This window comes from Aquarana catesbeiana, linkage group LG08 (assembly GCF_042186555.1).
Source record: "Aquarana catesbeiana isolate 2022-GZ linkage group LG08, ASM4218655v1, whole genome shotgun sequence".
In the NCBI taxonomy this organism is placed as follows: domain Eukaryota; kingdom Metazoa; phylum Chordata; class Amphibia; order Anura; family Ranidae; genus Aquarana; species Aquarana catesbeiana.
The window spans coordinates 257,197,100-257,216,301 of NC_133331.1; the positions used below are offsets into that span (position 1 = coordinate 257,197,100).

Sequence of the window (19,202 nt, forward strand, 5' to 3'; positions counted from 1 at the left end):
GATTGACCAAGTATACCCACATCTGTAAAGTGGGAGGCTCTGGTTTCTTCCAACTGAGGGCAATTGCTTTTTTTGCATAAAAAAGCAGAAAGCAGACCAGTAACTTCCAGGTGGCACCTAACTCTTCCTCTTCCAGGTCGCCAAGGAGACACCTGGCAGGGTTACAGATATCGGGCAAGGCAAGTTTTGTCTCCATAAAGGAGGTAACATCTGACCAAAACTGATGTATTTTTGGACAATCCCATATCATATGGAAAAAATTGCCTATAGCATTGCAGCACCTGTAGGAGTCAGGAGATTCTAACCTACCCATCTTATATAAACGGGATTGGAGTAAAATATATCCTATGCAAATAATTCAGTTGTATTACTTTATCCCCTGCAGCTATGGCACTCATTAATTGGTCACCCAATACCTCATCCCAGGTCTCATCCTGTAATGTAGGTATATCAGTTTTCTGTTTTATTAATCTTGAGTAGTAGTATAGATAAAGATAAAAACAGAGAACAATACCTGGAGATCAGTTTAGAGTGGTCAGGATCATACAATAAAGCTTCCAAAACTGAAGGCTGAAGTTGGACATCTCGCAGCCCAAACTGAGCTGCCACCGCATGTCTAAGTTGTAGATAAGAAAAGAAATAAGTGTTTGGGACACCAAGTTCAGTCCTCAGGGTTGCAAACAATTTAAATTTACCCTCTAAAAATAGCTGATGGGCATACTTCAATCCAGCACAAGCCCAGCGGTGCACATCAGGTAGATGATTAAGTTCAGCCAAATTGCCATTGAACAACAAGGGGGTGTTAGGTGAGGAGGTAAGAGGGGAAGCCTTAATTCTCCGATTGCACAAATGAAAATGATAGCTTGAGGACTGCAGCCCCTTGAATGGGATAAGGTCCATTCCTATAGAGTAGGTTAATTAAAGCTTCGTATGAGTGCATCATGGCCGTCTGTGTCAGGAAAGAACCAGCTGTGCATGTGAGTCAGCTGAGCAGCCCAGTAATAGACCTGCTAATCAGGTAGTGCCAAGCCCCCTTTCTGTACCAGTAGTTGTAAGGTTTCTAAGGAAATTCTAGGGGGACGAGAGGCCCAGAGGAAGGTGGTAAGCAGGGCATTAATATTTACAATTTGTTTTTGCTCAAATAGACTGGAGCATGCCAAAATATATATAAGAACCTGGGCAGGAAGATCATCTTAAACAAAACTGATCCTACCCAGCAGGTTTAGAGGGAGTTTAACCCAAGTATTCAGACAGTTTTTTAGTCTGCATATTGGGGGTATACATTGTTTTCTATATAAGTTCTCAAAGGTAGTTGTATCTCAATTCCCAAATAGCGAAATTTAGAGACCACTTGAAGTGTTATGGAAGGTGGGAGTACTGGCTTAAATAGGGGGTCCAAAGGGAAAATACTAGATTTGCTCCAGTTGACTTTGAAACCCAAAAAGGTTCCAAATTGTGATATAACTTGTAGGGCTGTGCAAAGAGAGTCTGCTGGGTTTGCCAGGTACAAGAGCATATCATCCGCATATAAGGATGTTTTTTCTTCCAATTCATTAATCATGCACCCTTTAATTACCCCATTCTGTCTAAGAAGCGACGCCAGTGGCTCAATGGCAATGGCAAACAGCAGGCAAACAGCAGGGGAGATAACGGACATTCCTGCCTAATACTACAAAACATTGGGAAGGCCTCAGTAATGGAGTTATTTTCTCGTGCCATAAGTCGTGCCATAGGCTGGGAGTATAGTAGTTTAACCCAGTTCATAAATTTAGGGCCAAAGCTAAGCCTTTTAAGGATCTCAAATAAGATTCGCCAATCAAATGCTTTGTGCGTATCAAGCGATACTGCCACTCTAGTGTCTGGGTCAGGGCGACAGATCTGAAGATTGGTAAATAAGCGATGTAAATTAATCGTCGTGGAGCGCCCGGGGATAAATCCCATTTGATCAGGGTTGATAAGACCAACAATAACTGCATTTAGATGACGAGCAAAGACCTTGATGGGAATTTTGGCATCTACATTGATTAATGATATAGGTCGGTACGACTCACAATACTTGAGATCCTTATTGGACGTTGGGATTAGGACTAACAAAGTTTCACAGAGGGAGGTAGGTAAGGCTCCCACTTCATAAGCCTCCCTGTACATGAACAGTAGTTTAGGTGAGAGATACTCTGCATAGGTTTTGTACCACTCAATTAGATAACCATCTAGACCCGGGGATTTATTTGGGTTAAAAGAGGCAATTGCCGCATCTATCTCCTCCATGGAAAGAGGTCTATCAAAGTCACTAACTTCAGTCTCAGAGAGGACAGGTAAGCGAACATCACGCAAGTACGCCACCAGGTCTGCCTGATCATAGTTGGCTTTAGAAGCATGCAGTTGAGTATAAAAATCAAAGAAGGCTTGGGTGATCTCCTCTGGTGAGGTTTTAAGAGTATCAGCATGATCAAAAATACAGGGTACAGAGGTAGGAGGCAATTCTATCCAAATAAGCCAGAATCTTACTGTTTTTGTCCCCAAATTCAAACAGTCTCTGGTTTTGGTACAGCAGCTTCTTTTGAGCTTTCTCAACCAGGACCAGATCAAGTTGCCTCATGGAGTCCCTCCACAGCTGATAATTAGCAGAGGAAGGGTTTTTAATATATTCTAACTCTGCTATGGAGGCCGAGGTTTCATATGTAGATACCTTCCAGGCCCTGTCCTCCTTGAGGTGTTTGATGACACACGCTGAGGGTAGCTTTAAAAGCATCCCACGCCATACCCACAGAAGTGCCCTCCCTATTTTCATTCCAATAATGACATATATCTTTAGCAGTAGCCATAAAGAAAGTCTCCTCTTTCAGCCACACCGGACTCAAGCACCATAAAATATATCCCCTAGAGGGGGCCAAACTAATCTTAATAAGTAGGCGGAGTGATCTGAAATTGCTCTTGGCAAGTAAGATACCTCCAACACCCTAGAAAGAAGATTGGGGGACATTAAACCCAGATCAATCCAAGAGAGGGATTTGTAGGTAGAGGAGTAACAGGAGTATTCTCGTGCCTGCGGGTACTTACAATGCCAAACAATCCTCAAGGTTATACTTAGATGCACAGATAGCTAAAGGTGAGGTGCATAGAGATGCATACTGAAATCTGTCGAGGACAGGAGAAAGCACCGCATTAATGTCTCCTGCAACAATCAATGGACCTTCCGCCACCTGAAGCACTTGGGCCATAACAGTGTCCCAAAACGTGATCGTAAATGGAGGAGGTACATAGAATGCCACAAAGGTATACAAGCAATTATTAATTCCAAGAATCGCCATTACATAACGACCAAATGGGTCCGTGACATTAGTCGTAATTGAGCAAAACAACGACTTGGCTATCAGTATAGTAACTCCTCTTGCATAGTTTGAATAGGTAGAATGCAATGTATGTGCCACAAATGCTCTTTTCAGTGCCATCCCTTTAGACCCAACTAGATGTATCTCCTGGGAAAAAATCAGATGGGGCTTATGTCTTTGTATATAATTAAACACCAAAGATCTCTTGATTTTTTAATTTAAACATCCCTGACCTTCCAGGAGAGCACTGTTAAAGAGTGTAACGCCATGGCATACAGAAAGCAAAAGGACAGAGAGCCCCTAGGGATACAAAAACCTGGGAGGACCAGGATGATCCTGGGTCATGCAACTTAAGTTGGAGAGGTAACACTAAGCATCTATAAAATCTGGACAGTACCATATTTACCAGCAAAAAAAATAAAAACATAAAGCAAAAAACAATAAAACCCTGCAAATAGTCCCAACCCACTCGGCTCATAATCCCCAACTGATTATGTGCTTGTACCCCAAACTAGAATGTCAAACAGAGGGGGGAGAAATTACACTTCCATCCATGAGATGAAAGATGTGGAATAAAACTCAGTCACTAGACAAGGTTTTCCAGTCCCTGGCCAGCAACAAGAATATAGTAGTCAGTGCTGCAATACAGGTCATCTCAGGAGCCTAAATAAATGCATGAGACTGTTCCAGAAGTTGAGCCAGTATGAAGTGGAGTAAGACAGAAAAACCCTTAACAATCGTGCAAAAGTATAGCACAGCAGCAGGACAGGGACGGTAACAGAGAAAGCAATGGATCCCCATGACTTTCCTAGAAGGATATTATAGTCAGTGATGCAATACAGCTAGGTCATCTCTGGAGCTTAAACAGATGCATCTTGGGCAATATGTGCAAACCGAGCCAACTTCTCCTCGGGGGTGACAGGGATATCCTTCCCATATTTCACCATCTCCAGTCCATCCAGGAGGATGAGCACCTCTTCCCAGGTAGAAGATCGGGCCAGAGACAGAGCTCAGAGCAGGAACTGCTTACATGCACGCAGTTGGACTACTTCTCCTTTTAGGTAGAAAACTTTCCAAGATCAGCTCCCCCTAGCCCCCTAAATACTTACAGGAGCCCTATCTCAATCCAGCTTTGTGCCCAAAAGCAGCAACACTGTTCTTTCGCTCCCTCTCTCCTCCCTGGACACAGAGGCAGCAGAGGGAGCCGTTGTTGGCTCCTGCTGCTGTTAATCAAAAACTGTGAGGAGGGAGTGTGGGGTGGGCTGAGCCACGCTGTGTCTGTCTAGGGACGCACACAGCCCAGCTCAGGATCAAGCCCACATAAGTGTCCACATAGCAAGTAGCTTGCTATGGGGATACTCGGAGGGGAGGAGGAGCCCAAAGCGCCGGTGGGGGACCCAAGAAAGAGAGGTACTGGACCTCGGCAGCATCTTGTCCCTATGTAAAACCAAAAAGGGTTTGCAAGATAAATTGCTTTTCTCTGAATCAACCGTGGATAAATGTGGGTATAGGATGCTGTATGTGGAGGTTTTCTATTTTTTTTCTCTATTGGGTGAACGTGTATGTTTTTTTAACCTGACTATGTAAACTATGTAAGTTTGTCAGTTCAGACACTAGCCTCGTAGAAGTGATAGCCACAGAGAAAACAACCTTGTGGCTGAGAGAAAAGTAATGTCTCTAATGGGTTTAATATGCAGCTTCAGAAGTGCAGAGAGAACCAGATTTAGAGTCAATGGATTTACAGGGGAACAGATGAGGGGGGGGGGGGGGGGGCACATAGAAGAACCCCCAAACACAAAGCTCCTAATCAGAGTGAGAGGCTACTGGTCTCTGAATTTGAATGGAAGGAACAGGGACTTATAGCCAAGGTCAGTATAAAGTTTTGACAAATGTGCTGTACATTTCCCTAAGCATGCACAAAAGACAAGGGGACATAATTTCTGTATGAAAGATATGATTTTCCATCCGTTTACAAAAGGGGTTCTCTATGGTAAAAGTGTTGAAAGCCAAACTCTAGGCTATTATTATATTTTTAATGTCCCCCTGGGCAAGCATTATGAAAAAAAAAACACAAAATACTACAGGGTTCCCAAAAGGGGAAGGAGAGCATGGAGCCAGGATTTGGGCTTTAGACTGCGGAATGCTTGAATGTATGAAAGAAAAAGAGTAAAACAATGGAATAAACCTGGGATATGAACCTAATAATATTTAAAATTAAAATTACCGTATTTATCGGCATATAACACACACAAGTTTAGGGGGGAATTTGAAGGAAAAAAACTTTTAGGAGGGAAGTTATGGAAAAAACTTACATTTAAATTCCCATCAATGCAGCTTTGTCAGTGTCCATCTGTAGCCTTGTCCATCATTGCAGCCTTGTCAGTGTCCATCTGCAGCCTTGTCCATCATTGCAGCCTTGTCAGTGTCCATCTACAGCCTTGTCCATCATTGCAGCCTTGCCAGTGTCCATCTGCAGCCTTGTCCATCATTGCAGCCTTGTCAGTGTCCATCTGTAGCCTTGTCCATCATTGCAGCCTTGTCAGTGTCCATCTGCAGCCTTGTCCATCATTGCAGCCTTGTCAGTGTCCATCTGCAGCCTTGTCCATCATTGCAGCCTTGTCAGTGTCCATCTGCAGCCTTGTCCATCATTGCAGCCTTGTCAGTGTCCATCTGTAGCCTTGTCCATCATTGCAGCCTTGTCAGTGTCCATCTGCAGCCTTGTCCATCATTGCAGCCTTGTCAGTGTCCATCTGCAGCCTTGTCCATCATTGCAGCCTTGTCAGTGTCCATCTGCAGCCTTGTCCATCATTGCAGCCTTGTCAGTGTCCATCTGTAGCCTTGTCCATCATTGCAGCCTTGTCAGTGTCCATCTGTAGCCTTGTCCATCATTGCAGCCTTGTCAGTGTCCATCTGCAGCCTTGTCCATCATTGCAGCCTTGTCAGTGTCCATCTGCAGCCTTGTCCATCATTGCAGCCTTGTCAGTGTCCATCTGCAGCCTTGTCCATCATTGCAGCCTTGTCAGTGTCCATCTGCAGCCTTGTCCATCATTGCAGCCTTGTCAGTGTCCATCTGTAGCCTTGTCCATCATTGCAGCCTTGTCAGTGTCCATCTGCAGCCTTGTCCATCATTGCAGCCTTGTAAGTGTCCATCTGCAGCCTTGTCCATCATTGCAGCCTTGTCAGTGTCCATCTGTAGCCTTGTCCATCATTGCAGCCTTGTCATTGTCCATCTGCAGCCTTGTCCATCATTGCAGCCTTGTCAGTGTCCATCTGTAGCCTTGTCCATCATTGCAGCCTTGCCCCTGTGTCATTTGTAGACTGCTGCCGTTTAAAAATGGCGCCGCCGCTCTCGGCCACTCTCGGCCATTCTTGGCGTGTCTCAGCCGATCTCGGCGGCTTTCGGCCGCTCTCGGCCATTCTCGGCGTGTCTCGGCCGCTCTCGGCGGCTTTCGGCTGCTCACGCGGGACAGCCAGAGCTGGCGAAAGCCGCTGAGAATGGGCAAAAGCCGCCGAGAGCCACCGAAAGCCGCCAAAAGGCTCACAATCGGCGGGGGATCGGCGTATAAGATGCACCCACGATTTTCCCCTGATTTTAAGGGGAAAAAGTGCGTGTTATACACCGATAAATACGGTACTTAAAGTGGTATTAAACCCAAAACCAAAAATGTAATATATTGCAATTTACCAATCATTAGATGTAGTTTTTCCTTGGTGATCTGGACAGTAACACACCTCCTGTAATAGAGTGCCCCCTCTGTGGATGAAGGAGCACAGGGGGCACCTTTGAACAGCGCACAGTCAGTCTGGGGCGAGTGGAGTGTTAGATGTACTAGTAAATTTAGGCTACATTCTTACCAGCGATTAAGTCCGGTGCTAATTGTAGAGGCCAGAATCTTCAGATTCCTGCTGCGGCTGTGAGCAGCTAGGCAAATCCGTGAAGTGCATCCAGCAGTGATCACCGCAGGTAATCATTGCCTGTGCAGATAGCCGCGAATAGCTGCAGCCATTACAGTGAATGAGATGGTGGCTGCACCTAGCCGCTCACAGCTGCAGCAGGAATGCGAAAACTCCTGCCGCTACAATTTGTGCTGGCTTTAAGCTGGGTTCACACTAGAACACGCAGCGGCTCACAGCAGGAGTCTGGTGCATCTCCATTCACCGTTTTCAGGTCCAATTTCAGCCTGAATTTTGAGTTGAAATCGGACCTGAAATGGACAAAGAGACGTACAGGGTTCCTGTGCAATTCTTACTAGAGCCGCTGTGGAGATGTGTGAGCCGGCTCCCTAGAGAGCCGGTCACAATCTCCTGCTATGCGAATTGGATGTGGGGAAACCCACATCCAATTCGCATAAGTGTGAACCCAGCTTTAATCAATGTAAATGTAGCCTTATGCCGCATACACATGAGCGGACTTTTCGACCGGACTGGTCCGGCGGACAATTCGACCACGTGTGGGCTTCATCGGACCTGCAGCGGACTTTTTCGGTCGAAAATCTGACGAACTTTAGATTTGGAACATGTTTCAAATCTTTACGTCAGAACTCCGCCAGACCCAGTTCCCATCGAAAAGTCCGCTCGTCTGTATGCTAATCCGACGGACGAAAACCGACGCTAGGGCAGCTATTAGCTACTGGCTATCAACTTCCTTATTTTAGTCCGGTCGTACATCATCACATACGAATCCGTCGGACTTTGGTGTGATCGTGTGTAGGCAAGTCCGTTTGTTCGGAAAGTCCGTCTGAAGTCCGCCCAAAGTCAGGCGGATAGACCGTCGTACCAGTCCGGTCGAAAAGTCCGCTCGTGTGTACCCGGCATTAGATGGACTTGACCAACAAATTAAAGCTGAACTCCAGATAACACTTTATAAGCAGTTACAGCAACAATTTTTTTTTCTTTTTGGGATAAAGGGTTTATTCAGTATAAATCAATAAAAGCTGATTATTGCAATTACCCCTGTCAGTGGTAAATGGTTTGTCTCAACTCTCACTGACATTTGCAGGACAGCTGGTTTTGATGGGAAAAAAAAAACAGACGAATACCGCGTACACATGAGCGGATTTTCCGTCTGAAAAATTTGGATGGTTTTTCCGATGGAATTCCGCTCAAGCTTGCCTTGCATACACACGGTCACACAAAAGTTCTCTGAACTTTCGACCGTCAAGAACGCGGTGACGTACAACACTACAACGAACCGAGAAAATGAAGTTCAGTGCTTCCGAACATGCATCAAATTGTTTTCGAGCATGTGTAGGAATTTTGTGCGTCGGAATTTGTACAGATGATCGCATTTTCGGATAGGAACGTTTTCTGACCGAAAAATTGAAAACCTGCTCTCAATCATTCAATAACTGAGTTATTGAACTGAGTTTTTCTGATCATTTGTAAATAAAATGATACTTTATATACTTTTGTAGAATTCTGTGATATTATAAGTAGCTGTTTCTTTTGTTGTCTTTATAATGTCTTGTGTGTCTTTTGCTGCAGGGTTTGAGTTGGGTCCTCAACCGCAAGGGGTTGTCCGTGCTGATATACTGCAGAAGATGAAGACACTTGTTGAAGTCACTTTGGACTTTATTAATCACCTCAACAAAGGTATGAATGAGATATTATTTACTGAGAACCAAAGCTGATCATTGCCACAAAAGAAAGATTTCTTTCTCACCCATTGAGAGACACAGGAAGTCCTGACTGTTAGGTTTTCCTGCCACCCACAGGATGATTGAACACTGACAAAACAAGAAAATTATGGGCCAGCCTGGAATAACTCCTCCTACTCCCAGCATGCCTCAGTTTTTGCTAGTGTCCTATTAGGATGATAGGCTCAGCAATGGCATGCAATGCCAAGATGCTGCTAACAAAGGGAACAGAATATTGGCATGCATTAAAAAGGGGATTAATTCCACAGATAAAACGATAATTCTCCTGCTCTACAAGACTCTGGTCCGGCTGCACCTAGAGTATGCTGTCCAGTTCTGGGCACCAGTCCTCAGGAAGGATGTACTGGAAATGGAGCGAGTACGAAGAAGGGCAACAAAGCTAATAAAGGGTCTGGAGGATATTAGTTATGAGGAAAGGTTGCAAGCACTGAACTTATTCTCTCTGGAGAAGAGAAGCTTGAGAGGGGATATGATTTCAATATACAAATACCATACTGGTGACCCCACAATAGGGATAAAACTTTTTCGTGGAAGGGAGTTTAACAAGACTCATGGCCACTCTTTAAAATTAGAAGAAAAGAGGTTTAACCTTAAACTACGTAGAGGGTACTTTACTGTAAGAGCGGCAAGGATGTGGAATTCCTTTCCACAGGCGGTGGTCTCAGCAGGGGGCATCGATAATTTCAAGAAACTATTAGATAAGCACCTGAACGACCGCAACATACAGGGACATACAATGTAATACTGACATATAATCACACACATAGGTTGGACTTGATTGATTTGTGTCTTTTTTCAACCTCGCCTACTATGTAACTATGTAAGGATGGTAGTCTTTTCTCTGCTCTGCATGTCGAACCTTTTTACTTTTTTTTTCCTTTAATCAAGATGGGGTGCTGAACTGGTCTTTATATGCAGCCATCCATATCGGCCTTTCCTAAGTTTTACTTTGGAGTGTTGTACCCGGACCCCACTGGACTGAAAGTTTGCGGGACTAGCCTGCAATGTGAATCTTCTGGCTTTGGGCTCTGCCACGTGGCACTTTTCATTTACTGTACTTTTCGTGTACTGTGTCAATTAGCTGTGGAGTGATCTCTAGGTCCAAAGCCTTGGCCACAGCCTCTGGTGTGACCCTGTCTCTGAAGTCTTTGTGAGTAGGCCATGCAGGCGGAGCACTAGAAGCTACCCGGCACAGTTTAAAATCTCAGCTTTCCACTGGTTTACTGCAGAAGGGGTTAGTGCTGAGGGAATGAGTTGAGTGGAGTTGGGTGGTGCAGTCATCTGCTGTAGGTGAAAAATACCACCAGATGTATTGTTGGGTTTTTTGAATAGTTAGTGAGCCTCTTAGGCTACACATACCTAGTACAATCTGATTGTAAAGTCTCCATTAGATCTACCACTAATGGATCGGCGTGGTTGGGTTTATCCCATTAATGATCTGAAATGGTATGGTTTATTATTCAGATTCTTACATTTTTCTGAGGTTCTTTTATAATAGTTATTTTATTTTTGTATACCGGTACATCCAATACTATTGAGAATAGGGTATTTAGGAATATTGTATTGATATGGAGATTCCCTTATGCTTTTTCTAGCCCTAATGAAGGGGGTAGTTTTTGTACCCCCAAAACATGTACTTACTCTTTTGATTGCACCTCTGTTTTTAGTGTAACAGTGGTGTGCCATTTCAAATTAAATTTTTGTTACAATACACTACAAGCCAAGGAGACCATGAAGATCCTCTGGGGTGTAGAAGCTGACCTAGATTACTTCAATAGTACCAATAAGACATTACAAGTCCAGAGCTATTTTTCCAATTTCCTCTGTGGATCTGGCAGCATCCCGCATTAACATAGTATTGACTATTCCATTGAACGATACACTTGTATTTAAGGATCGAAGTCTTGCACCACAACCTGTCCTGGCTGTGATCCTATTCTGTCAAATTTAGCTTACTGGTCTAGGCCATTAGAAAGGATCTGATCAGTATAGTAGTTGATCCTTTGGTCCTAGAGTGTTTAAAGCTCATGTCTGCAGCCTTAAACTACAGTGTGGATGGATTGCTGAAGGTCTTCCGCCTTATTTTCCACATGAGACTCCTGTCAGTTAACATGAGGAATATGCATTGGCTAAAGTGTTGGCCTGCAAAACCCATGTGTAAAAAGCAGATGCATTGCATGCCCTTTGAGGGACAACACTTATTCTTACCAGGAGCAGCCTAGGGCTTCTCTGGGGAAAGCTCGCCCCTTGTCAGAGGCCAAGAAGAGTCCTTTTTGTTACTTACAAGCTTCAGCTTTCAAACCCAAACCCAAGTCTGGCTCCCGGCCTACCCACAAACCCTGGATTTCCATTTCTCCTAAACCCTCAGAAATGTGGGCGTGGCTTAAATTGCACTACATATTGGGCGTGGCTTAAAGGTATTAAAAGTCTGAGATGATTTACATAGTTCAGAATGCAGTAATGTTAAATAGGGAATGTACAGTGCGGAGTGTCCGGCAGTGGGTAGTATGTGCAGGAGAGGAGTGTGGAGTGTACAGCAGTGGGTATTATGTGCAGGAGAGGAGTGCAGAGTAGGTTGGTATAATGTGCAGGTGAGGAGTGCGGAGTGTACAGCGGTGGGTAGTATGTGTAGGATGGTGTCAGTAGGGCAGTGGACGGTGTCAGTAGTCATTTATTTTTATTTTTTTACAATTTCATTTTGAGCATTTTTTTTTTTTTTCAAAATGCTTTTTTGGGCGCCAGTAGAACAGTAGATGGTGTCAGAATTTATTTTTTTTCATTTATTTTTACAATTTATTTTTGTATTTTTTGTTTTTCACAATGATTGGGGGTGGGGGAGTGGACAGTGTCAGAAGAGCAGTGGATGGTGTCAGTGTTTTTTTATTTTCATTATTTTTTACAGTTTTGTTTAGTTTTTTCAAATAATTTTTTAAATATTTTTTTTCACAGTGCTTCTGGGGAAGGGGGTGGGGGGTATGTTGCAGTGGATGGTGTCAGTAAGGCAGTGGATGGTGTCAGTAGTTTTTTTATTTTTACGTATTGATTTCTTTCTCGAACATGACGGGACACAGAGCCACAGTAATTACTGATGGGTTATATAGGTATCACTGGTGATTGGACACTGGCACACCCTAACCAGGAAGTTCAACCCCCTATATAATTCCTCCCCTTGCAGGGATACCTCAGTTTTTACGTCAGTGTCTTAGGTGATGGACGTGTAAAGATGTCCTGTGCTGAACTCCAAAGGGATTACCCTATATCCTATACTGGGGCAGGCCAGACGAACCGGATCCATTCCAAAGTGTCTTTTCTAGGCCGAATTGAATGGTACCCGGGCCTTGTGTCCGAAGAAACAAGGTTTTACCTGTAACGCTTCTCTTTTTAGAGAGCTGGACCCCGCATATTAGAAAATGTTTTTTCTAGCCTAATTTCTAGCCAGGTGCTTTACAGGGCCAGAACTGTGGATCCCCCTATTCGTAGGGGGCCCCGGTCTCTGACGGTTTTTTCAAACGGAGCCCACCGTGAGAGGCGAAGATTGGGTCTGTACAACAAACCCTGCGGCTGGATAAGGTAAGGGAGATTCCACAGAATGTTTTAATTCTAGTAGGTTTCTCCTTTAAGGTAAATGCATGCTATGCCTATTGTGACCACCGGGGGCTGCCAAGAGCACATACCTTTTCATGCTGATGTCTGTCTCAAGTGTCCGACACTGTACAAGCTCCTCCGGCCGGCTCCAGGTAGGATGGGATGGGGGGCTCTCCTCAGGGATATTTCCCCCCAGACTAGGGGGAGGCCGCAGGTGATCTATAAGGCGGTTAGACACCGCATTTTCACCGCCGTCGCGGCCGCCGCCGCCGCCATTACACAGGCAGGCCCGTCATTACCAGTCTCTATCCCTCCTCCCCCTCCCCCAGCCTCCTCCATGTTTGGTTTAGAAGGGTCGGCTAGTGCGGGAAGCGCTAGTTTTTTTCAAAAAACAAAGGGGGGGGGCGTGGTTGAGGGGGGGGGGGGCGGGGCGTCAGCACAGCGTGCTTAGACACCTACAGGACTGGCTGCAGACTATTAAAGGCACTGATTACAGGTGCACTAAGCCTTCTGGAGGGACACAGAGCTGACGGTCACATGTAAGGTGGGACACAGGCATTCTCCTAGGCAGCATTTACTAAGTAACACCAGACTGAGCATTGGGTAGCAAGGCTTTTAGCCAGACTACATCGCTCAGCAGTCAGTGTTCATTTTGTGATACCTCCACCTTGTTGCTTTGCACTATGGGTAGAGGAGGTTCAAGCACCCCAAGAACCAGAGACTCTAGGGGATCTCATTCAGGTTCTGAGGGCCCCCTGTCTGCAGCATCCTCCCCCCCTGAGGGGCCAGGGATGGCTAGCCAGGGAGAGCCGTCGGGGTCAGGGGCTATACCTGCTTCTGGCACTTCAGCCCCTGTATATATTACACAGGAGGTTTTTACCTCAACCATTAATGGTTTAGAGGAAAGATTAATGGCCGTGATTACGTCTTTGTTTGGTGGAAGAAAACGCACTAGGCCTTCCTCTGTTCCCCAAGACCCTCAGGAAGAGGAGCTCTGGGATAAAGGAGAGGAATCCCTTTCAGAGGATCGGGATGGGACGGATGATTCCTCTTTGGAGGAATCAGGTGGAGAGGGACCCTCTGCGACTTCCCAAGAGGAGAAAGTCTTAGTGCAGATCCTTACTGGATTGGTCCGCTCCACATTTAAGTTGCCCATATCTGAATCAGTTAAAGAACCCTCTTCTTCTTTAGGGTCACTGAAACCTCCTCAAACAGCACAGGCTTTTCCTGTTCATAATTTACTTGAAAAGCTCTATTATGCTGAGTGGGATCACCCAGATAAACATTTTTTTCCGCCGAAAAAGTTTTCTACACTTTATCCTATGGAAGAAAAGTTTATTAAAATGTGGGGAATACCGGCCATTGATGCCGCCATTTCCTCTGTAAATAATAGTCTGACTTGACTGTAGACAATGCTCAGATGATCAGGGATCCTGTAGATAAAAGGATAAAATCCCTATTGAAGGATGTTTTCTCCTTAGCAGGTTCAGTGGCTCAACCTGCAGTAGCAGCGATTGGAGTCTGTCAGTACTTAAGAGACCATGTTAAACAGGTCATCAAAGTTTTACCTGAACAGCATGCCCAGGGGTTGGCTAACCTTCCAGCGGCCTTATGCTTTGTTGTTGAAGCCATCAGAGATTCTATAGTGCAAACCTCCCTTCTTTCACTGGGGTTGGTGCATATACGTAGAATCCTATGGTTGAAAAATTGGTCAGCCGAAGCACCATGTAAGAAGCTCCTGGCTGGGTTTCCATTTCGTGGTGAAAGGTTGTTTGGAGAAGACTTGGATAACTATATCAAGAGAATCTCTTGTGGGAAAAGCACTCTCTTACCTGTTAAGAAGAAGAGTAAGTGTCCCTCTTTCAAACGGACTCTTTCCCCAGCGCCGGGGGCTTCAGCCTCTAGGCAGTCTCGACGGCCTTCTCCATCTGGGTCCAGAGACAAGAGTCAACCCCAGGGACAAAAGAAGTCCTGGGGGAAGAAGCCTACTAGGCAAAGCACTAAGACCTCTGCATGAGGGGGCGCCCCCATCTCACTCAAGTGGGGGGAAGACTGCGACAGTTCTCAGGGCTCTGGCAGGAGGATTTCCAGGACAGATGGGTAATCTCCACGGTAACCTTAGGGTACAAGCTGGAGTTTCAGGAATTTCCTTCTCCTTGTTTCCTCAGGTCAAGTGTCCCCAGAGATCCAGAGAAAAAGCAGTCGCTCCTTCTAGCTTTAGAGCGACTTTTGTCGCAGGAGGTCATTGTGGTAGTTCCCGCGAAGGATCAAGGATTGGGCTTCTATTCCAACCTTTTTACGGTCCAAAAACCAAATGGGGATGTCAGACCCATTCTGGATTTAAGGGATCTGAAACCGATTCCTAAGGATTCAATCCTTCCGCATGGAATCAATTCGGACAGTAGTTTCCACCCTGCAGGGAGGAGAATTTCTGGCATCAATAGACATCAGAGATGCATATCTGCATGTGCCGATCTTTCCCGCTTATCAGAAGTTTCTGCGCTTCGAGATAGGAGGGTGCCATTTCCAGTTTGGGGCTCTGCCTTTTTGGAATAGCCACTGCACCTCGAGTGTTCACAAAGGTCTTGGCTCCTCCTCTGGCATAGGGTATAGCTGTCATAGCATACCTAGACGACCTGCTCTTGATAGACCGGTCAGTGGCCTCCTTGAACGGAAACTTGAGGACCACAATCAGGTATCTGGAACACCTGGGTTGGATCCTCAACCTAGAAAAATCTTTCCTAAAACCAGTAAGAAGACTGGAGTATTTAGGTCTGATCATAGATACGAGCCAGGAGAAAATATTTCTACCTCAGGCAAAGATCACTGCTTTAAGAGAGCTGATTCTGGCAGTCAGGACCAAGAAGGGTCCTTCTGTCCGCCTTTGTATGAGGCTACTAGGGAAGATGGTGTCTTCATTCGAAGCAGTTCCCTATGCTCAGTTTCATTCAAGAATGCTGCAACACAGTATTCTGTCGGCCTGGAACAAGAAGGTTCAGGCATTAGACTTTCCGATGCACCTGTCTCATGCGGTGCGTCACAGCCTCAATTGGTGGCTAATACCTGAACACCTGCAGAAGGGGAAATCCTTTCTACCGGTTACCTGGACAGTGATAACAACAGATGCCAGTCAGTCGGGTTGGGGAGCAGTTCTGGAACAGTCTGCGGTCCAAGGGGTATAATCCAAGACCGAGAGGACCTTACCCATCAACATTCTGGAGATCCGTGCGGTATATCTAGCCCTAAGGGCCTGGACTATCAGGCTACAGGGTTGCCGGTCAGGATCCAGTCCGACAATGCCACAGCAGTGGCTTATGTCAATCATCAGGGAGGCACCAGAAGCCGAGCTGCTCAAAAAAAGGTGAACCAGATCTTAGTCTGGGCAGAGAAGCATGTGCCAGGTATATCGGCAGTCTTCATTCCGGGTAAGAGAACTGGCAGGTGGACTATTTAAGTCGCCAGCAGTTACTTCCAGGGGAATGGTCTCTGCATCCCGACGTCTTTTGGGCCATATGCCAAAGATGGGGGGTTCCAGATGTAGATATCTTTGCATTCCGATTCAACAAAAAGATTTGTGGCAATGACAAAAGATCCTCTTGCATGCGGGATGGATGCGTTGGTGATTCCGTGGCATCGGTTCTCACTGATTTATGCATTCCCGCCTATTCTGCTACTGCCACGACTTCTTCGCAGGATCAGGCAGGAAAGGAAGTCAGTTCTTCTGGTGGCTTCCGCTTGGCCTAGAAGGACGTGGTATGCGGAAATAGTAAGGATGACGGTGGGTTCCCCGTGGACACTACCGGTACGACCAGACCTGTTATCTCAAGGTCCAGGGGTCCATCCTGCTTTACAAACGCTAAATTTGATAGTTTGGCTATTGAAACCCGTTCTGAAGAGTCGTGGGCTTTCAGGTCTTGTGATATCTACCTTGATCAATGCAAGGAAGCCAGCTTCCAGAATAATTTATCATAGAGTCTGGAGAGCTTATATATCCTGGTGTGAATCCAGGGGTTGGCATCCCAGAAAGTATGTGATCGGTAGAATTCTTGAGTTTCTACAATTGGGGTTAGAGATGAAGCTGGCCTTGAGTACCATCAAGGGCCAGGTCTCGGCCTTATCAGTATTATTTCAACGGCCACTTGCTTCGCATTCTTTGGTCCAAAACTTTATGCAGGGGGTGACGCGTCTTAATCCTCCGGTTAAGGCACCCCTAAACCCCTGGGACTTGAACTTGGTTCTGTCTGTGTTACAGAAACAGCCTTTTGAACCAATATGTCAGATTCCTTTGGTCTTGCTGACAAGGAAGTTCATTTTTCTGGTAGCCATCTCTTCTGCTAGAAGAGTATCAGAATTAGCAGCTCTTTCCTGTAAGGAGCCTTATTTGATTATACACAAGGATAGAGTGGTACTGCGCCCTCATCCTAGTTTTTTACCGAAAGTGGTTTCAGATTTTCATCTAAACCAAGACATTGTTCTACCTTCCTTTTTTCCAGATCCCTGTTCTCTGGAAGAAAGATCACTACATTCTTTGGATGTAGTAAGAGCAGTGAAGGTCTATCTGGAAGCGACTGCTCAGATTCGCAAAACGGATGTTTTGTTTGTGCTGCCAGAGGGTCCCAGTACAGGACAGGCAGCATCAAAAGCTACCATTTCTAAATGGATTCGACAATTGATCATTCAAGCTTATGCTTTGAAACAGAAGATTCCTCCATTTCAGATCAGGGCACATTCCACAAGGGCTATTGGTGCTTCTTGGGCAGTGCACCACCGGGCCTCGATGGCTCAGATCTGCAAGGCCACAACCTGGTCTTCAGTCCATGCATTCACCAGTTTCTATCAGGTGGATGTGAGAAGGCATGAGGATATCGCCTTTGGGCGTAGTGTGCTGCAGGCAGCGGTACAGGGTCCTCAGGTCTGATTGTACCCTACTTGGTCGTGGTTCCCCCCCCCTCAGGTAGCATTGCTCTGGGACATCCCATCAGTAATTACTGTGGCTCTGTGTCCCGTGATGTTCGAGAAAGAAAATAGGATTTTTTAAAACAGCTTACCTGTAAAATCCTTTTCTTTCGATGGACATCACGGGACACAGAGGTCCCGCCCCTCTTCTAATACACTATATTGCTTGGCTACAAAACTGAGGTATCCCTGCAAGGGGGAGGGATTATATAGGGGGTTGAACTTCCTGGTTAGGGTGTGCCAGTGTCCAATCACCAGTGATACCTATATAACCCATCAGTAATTACTGTGGCTCTGTGTCCCGTGATGTCCATCGAAAGAAAAGGATTTTACAGGTAAGCTGTTTTAAAAAATCCTATTTTTTTTTTTACAATTTAATTTATTTTTTTATTTTTTTCGCAATGCTTTTTTGGGGGGAGGGGGTTGTGGCAGTAGACAGTGCTGGTAGGGCGGGGGAGTGGTGTCAGTAGATTTTTATTTTATATATTTTTTTTACAAATTAATTTTCTAAACAGACCCCTGACATCTCCCTTCTAAGACAGACAAAAGGACTGAGGACACAGATTCCCCAGTCCCTTTCTCAGCACTGAAGCAACACAGCACTGTATTGGTGTCACTGATCCCCACAAAGTGTTGAAAAGTGTCAGTCAGGTGTCCGATCTGTCCGCTGCAATTTTGCAGTCCTGCTATGTCGCTGATCGCTGCCATTACTAGTAAAAAAAATAATAATAAATAAAAATATACTATAGTTTGTAGCTGCTATAACTTTTGCGCAAACCAATCAATATACATGTATTGGGAATTTTTTTACCAAACACATGTAGCAGAATACACATTGGCCTAAACTGATAAAGGAATTAGACTTTTTACATTTTTTTATTGGATATGTTTTGTAGCAGAAAGTAAAAATTATAGTTCTTTTTTTTTTCAAAATTTGTTTTTTTTTGTATATAGCGCAAAAAACAAAAACCGCAGAGGCGATCAAATACAACCAAAAGAAAGCTCTATTTGTGAAAAAAAAGAACACAAATTTTATTTGGGTACAGCGTTGCATGCCCCCGCAATTTTTAGTTAAAATAACGCAGTGCCGTGTCGCAAAAAATGGCCTGGTCATGAAGTAAACCATCCAGAGCTGAAGTGGTTAATAAATACATTTAGGAATGTATTAATAAAAACAGAGTTAAATTAATTTGTGTCTTTAATATCTGACTGGAGTTAAAGTGATTGTAAAGTGTAATTTTTGTTTTTTTAATTAAAATAATAAACAGGCTTATACTAACTTGCCCTGCGTAGTGGTTTTGCATAGAATATCCCAGAACCTCCTCTTCTGGGGTCCCCTGCCTGAGATCTTGGCTTCTCTTTTTCTGTGTCTGCCCTCAAAGCAAGCCACCTGCTATGGAAGCAGATGTGCAGGCTCGCTCCCGAGCTGGGCTGCTTGAATCCATAGACAGAAAATGCATTAATGTAATAAAAATCTTTAGACTTTACATTTTCTCTAAATACAGCAGATCCTACAGAGACATGTGCTTGTCATAAATAGATTATACAGCATGTCTTTTGATAAACACGTTTAGCCTGACCCAGCTGAGACTAGATTCTACAGACCCACTTTTTGGATACCAGTTCTGCATCTGGTATGTAACCTCCCTCACCCCTAACAAAGCCAAATCCT

General features: G+C 45.0%; 1 protein-coding gene across 2 annotated transcripts in view; it reads left to right on the top strand.

Annotated features, from left to right (window-relative positions):
• Window positions 1–19,202, top strand: part of ACY3 (aminoacylase 3) — an 81,820-nt gene that overhangs the window by 48,555 nt on the left and 14,063 nt on the right. For both annotated transcript variants that reach the window (XM_073597076.1, XM_073597077.1), the window contains exon 5: window positions 8,817–8,924. In XM_073597076.1, the coding sequence (XP_073453177.1) occupies window positions 8,817–8,924 (108 nt within the window). The remainder of the gene's footprint in view (window positions 1–8,816; window positions 8,925–19,202) is intronic.